Here is a 4,910-nt window from a genome sequence, read left to right as displayed (position 1 = left end):
TGTGATCGATCAATCTATGGTACTGCATACTAAATCTACTTAGAGTGTGATACCCATTATGAGCTGCTATATATTTTTAACATATGTATGACAACGAGCTCTTAAAGTATGCTGGTTGTACGGATTATTTATCGGTATGAATGTTGCAAAGAGGTAAAGAGGATCCCGTTCAGCCCACCATGTGCGAGTGGGAGATGATGGGTTTTTCTATGTGTAGATGGGCTTAAGTAGGCCCGTCCACCCATGATGGGCCTAAGAACCCGGCTCGCAAGTTAAGGGCCCATGTATGAAGGGTTGAGATATAAAATAGTACGTTGAGGGGTTGCGTCTTTTGGAAGAGGCGTTTTACATTGAGGGGTTACATCTTGTCGGAGAGACGTTTTAAGAGATAGAAAGAAAAAGAGAACGTAACTTTACGTAGGAACGTTTTCACTCTCCCCCTCCCAAAAAAGAACATATGTCTTTTCAAAGTTTTTCTCCCCCTAATAGCAACAGCACGCTCCTCGATAGAACGGGATCAGGATTCTTTCTCAAACTTTAACATTGGTGTTTAATCTGTGACAAATAAGGTACGCTTGATTCCGTAGTGTATCTTTGATCGGTGATACATGTGTTTTCTGGGCTTGTCTTCCACATTCGTTTTAGGGGTTCAATTGAGTATCGGACCCATTTTAGGGAATCTATTTTTCCCAACGGGCATAATGTCAATTCACCGAAAAGACAATTATGCCCTTTTGGAAAAAAAATTGACGATTCATCTCAATGCATGCCACCAGGCAACAATAGCTGCAGCACGAGACCGAGCAAGGTCATTGGGAAGAACTGCACCTCCACCATAAAAGAACCCTCCGAGATGGCCGAGAAGAGCAAAATGATGGTGATCGGAGGCACTAGATACATTGGAAAGTTCGTCATGAAGGTGAGTGCTAAGTCCGGTCACCCTACCTTCGCTCTCATGAGGGAGTCCGCTCTCTCCGACCCCACCAAGGCTTGCATCATCGAAGATTTCAAGAGCTCAAACATCAATATATTCCAGGTGAGTAGTTATTCACATGCGGTTGTGTTCGTTCGCCGTTTTGAGAAATGCTTTTATCAGTAGGATTGGAGTTGATTTTTATATCTATCTCTCACTTGATCGAGTTGATGGAGTCATGTTACAATATGGCGTTGTTCTTTCTCTTCTCTGATATTTTGTCTTTGCACATGGTTGAAATCAGAAATCACGTTCCTCTCCTCTTTCAAATGCATAACGAAATTTCAGCTTTGCATGATGTGAACGTGCACATTTTCAGACAAAATCTTGTGGAAACTTTGATATGCTTTAGCTATTTCTGAGACAGCTATAGCGACGTGGCTGCGCTTTGCTATGTAGACAAATCTTGTGGATGATTGCCGACTTTATTGATCGTTTGTCCATGCTCTTAGTTATTTGATTCTCAGGGAGACATATACAATCAAGAGAGTCTAATGTGATTAAGCAAGTAGATGTGGTAATCTCTGTTATGGGGTGAGCACAAGTGAAAGATTAAGACATGATTGTTGCTGCCATTAAAGCAGCTGGGAATATCAAGGTGGTGTTGTGCCTAGTAATTTCATTTCAAGTTCTTATTGTTGGTTTAGCATTTGACTAATGGGTGATAGCTTGATTCTTGTCTTACTGGTTTAGGTGCATCGCGATCTCTTTGTGAGCTTTGCTTTAATGAAATGGGATGGATGGACTTATCTATCTGTAGACTTCAACTTCTTTCTTTTTAAAATGGTCATAACCTTGTGTAGAAGTCATCAGTGAAATTCAAGAGTAACTATTTTGAATTCAACTATAGGAGAGTGTGGGAAACATGAACTAGTTAATCCTTGAAATGGTACTTAGTAGTTGTCGCTACTTTGGGTGGTTGACAATCAATGGCGAGTGGAACTCAGCATGCTCACATAAGGCATTCATCTTACCTAATATCTTGTTACTTGAGAAAGTGTCCAAGCAAGTAGAATCTCGGGCTATTCTATACTTGACAGAGTTATCTGGCTACTGCTCTATTTCTTCTATTTTTTCTTATAGCACTTGGGGTCGACTTTGCTTAATTGTTGAATTTGTTGATTCACCTATGATCACTTTTTACTATGTTATAGTAACTTATTGAAACAACTCGAATTCAGTCTCATATAAGTTTGTCTTCCTTTTTTCGTCGGAACTCATACATGTTTTTTTGGTTAAGGGGAATATGCTCTAAATTTTTTCTGCTTTCTAACAAAGATGTTTCTTCTGATTTCATTGTGTTTATTTTTAGAGATTCTTGCCTTCAGAGTTTCGAAATGATGTGGATCGCGTCTATTCTGTGGAGCCAGCAAAAGCTATTCTTGCCTTCAAGGGCAAGATCCGCCGCATTGTCGACGTCAAGGGAATCCCTCATACCTATGTGTGTTGTAATAGTTTTGCGGGCTACATCCTTCTAACATTGGCACAACTTGGGGCTACAACTCCACCTAGAGATAAAGTTTTTATCTCAGGAGATGAAATGTAAAAAATGCCCGAAAAGTCCAAGCATTTTTTGCTTGAAAAATCTTGACAGTTGGAAATCTGCTGGGAAACATGGCTTCCAAAAGCCTTTTCTCCGTACAACCCATCATTTTGAAGATCACAGCACCCTTAAGGTCCGACGGAACCTAAGAACGAAGATTTGATAAAGAAAAATCCCTTTTTCTACATAGAAAATTCTCTTTCCAGTCATTTTTTGCCTGAAAAACCCCGATAGTTGGAAATATGCTTTGGGAAACATGCCTTTCGCAAGCTTTGTTTCCGTACGACCAATCATTTTGGAGATCACAACACCCTTAATTTCCGACGAAACTAAAGAACAAATATTCGACAGAGAAAATTCCCTTTTTCTTCATAGAAAATTCCCTTTATTGCCATTTTTGTTTGAAAAACCCCGACAGCTTGAAATTTACTAAGAAACATGGCTTCCAAAAGCATTTTTTCCTTACGACCCAACGTTTTGGAGATCAAAGCACCCTTAAGGTCTGGCAAAGATAGAGAACGAAGATTCAATAGAGAAAATTCCCTCTTTCTCCAAGGAAAATTCCCTTTACAACCATTTTTTGCTTGAAAAACCCCGACAGCTGGAAATCTGCTAGGAAACATGGCTTCCAAAAGCTTTTTTTCCGTATGACCTATCATTTTGGAGATCATAGCACCCTTAAGGTCCAGCAAAACTAGAAAACAAACATTTGATAGAGAAAATTCCCTTTTTCTCTATAGAAAATTCCATTTCCAGCAATTTTTTTCCTGAAAAACCCCGACAATTGGAAATATGCTCGAAAACAAGGCTTCCAAAAGCTTTGTTTCCGTACGACCCATCATTTTGGAGATTAGTGCACCCTTAAAGATCTGGTGAAACTAGAAAACGAAGACTTGACGAAGAAAATCCACTTTTTCTCCTTCGACAGAGAAATTTCCTTTTTTCTTTATAGAAAATTCCTTTTCCAGCCTTTTTTTGCCTTAAAAACACCAACGGTTGGAAATCTTCTGGGAAACATTGTTAGGGAAATCCCTTATGATGTTTTGAAGATGACAAAATAAATCAAAGGCTACTAACATGTTTAATGGTTAAGTAATAGACCATGCAGATGATAGAACATGTAAAGTCTGAAGACTGCTAGAAGACTGAACGTAACACATGTCTTAAGTATATTCTAAAGATTTCTAGACTTCTGTGTCAAAGTCTGAAGACTGCCAGACTTTAGTGTCAAAGTCTGTTCTACATCAGAAGTCTGTCAATTGGTGTCAAAGTCTGTTCTACATCAGAAGTCTGCCAAGATTTATTTTAAACACATATTCACCCCCTCTAGGTGTTCATACTAGCACTCTCAATTGGTATCAGAGCCAAGTGCTCGGTTTATAAAAGTGTTTTTACTTTTGAGCTAAAGATTCTTTATGGCTAGTATGTTGGCACCAGGACTTATGGAAGGGCAAAGCAACACATGGCCACCATATTTTGATGGAAAGGAATACGACATGTGGAAGAACAAAATGAAAGCATTCCTAAGATCCAGAGATCCCTTGCAATGGGATGTTGTGGAAAGAGGAATCAACCCCATTGCTGCGTCCACATCAAATAAGAATGGCAAAGACAAAGAAACCAAACCCCCCGCTCCTATGTCTCAGATGGAGATGTCCAAAAGAGAAGCGCTTGATGCAAAAGCTATTTATTCTTTATATTACGCATTGTCTCCTATTGAATATAACAGAATCTCTTCATGTGAAACAGCAAAAGAAGTTTGGGATAAACTTCATGTTACATATGAAGGGACCGATCATGTAAAAGAGACAAAATTAAACTTCCTGCTCGGTAAATATGAATCATTCAAGATGAAGGAAGGAGAGTCAATTGGAGATATGTTCAGCCGTTTTACAGAAATTGTAAATGGTTTGGCGTATCAAGGTTAGCCTATTTCTTCTCCAATGAAGGTCAACAAACTCTTGCGAGATCTCTCAAAAGATTGGAACCATGTTAAGACCTCAATCTGGGAGACTCGGAGGATTATGCCACTCTCCATTGATGAATTGATCGACACTCTTCAATCCTATAAAGTGGAACAACTCAACGATGAAGATCCTGAAGGTAAGAAGTCCATCGCTTTAACATCTAATGTTGTTTTTGATGAAAGACTCAAAAAATGACATAGACGACGAAGAACTTGCTTTTATGGTCAAGAAATTCAAGAAACTGAGTAGAAAAGGAAGCAAATTTAGTGGAAGAAGAAAATACAAGCAGAATGGCCAGAAAAGAACAATGAAAGAAGATGATGAGCAAGTAAATTTATGCTTGATGGCACATTCAGAATCTAAGTCTGACTCAAACACAGATTCAGAATCAGAGTCTGACTTAGACACAGACTCAGAATCCGATGAG

The 4,910-nt window shown here is 39.0% G+C and overlaps 1 protein-coding gene across 1 annotated transcript; it reads left to right on the top strand.

Annotated features, from left to right (window-relative positions):
• The first annotated feature begins 853 nt into the window (after nucleotides 1-853).
• Nucleotides 854-2,519, top strand: LOC120290830 (phenylcoumaran benzylic ether reductase TP7-like). The gene is made up of 3 exons (XM_039307260.1): nucleotides 854-1,073; nucleotides 1,531-1,571; nucleotides 2,286-2,519. The coding sequence occupies exons 1-3, from the start codon at nucleotides 854-856 to the stop codon at nucleotides 2,517-2,519; spliced, it is 495 nt and encodes a 164-aa protein (XP_039163194.1).
• The last annotated feature ends 2,391 nt before the right edge of the window (nucleotides 2,520-4,910 follow it).

This window comes from Eucalyptus grandis, chromosome 2 (assembly GCF_016545825.1).
Source record: "Eucalyptus grandis isolate ANBG69807.140 chromosome 2, ASM1654582v1, whole genome shotgun sequence".
Lineage (NCBI taxonomy): Eukaryota > Viridiplantae > Streptophyta > Magnoliopsida > Myrtales > Myrtaceae > Eucalyptus > Eucalyptus grandis.
This window is presented reverse-complemented; position numbering and strand designations above follow the sequence as displayed.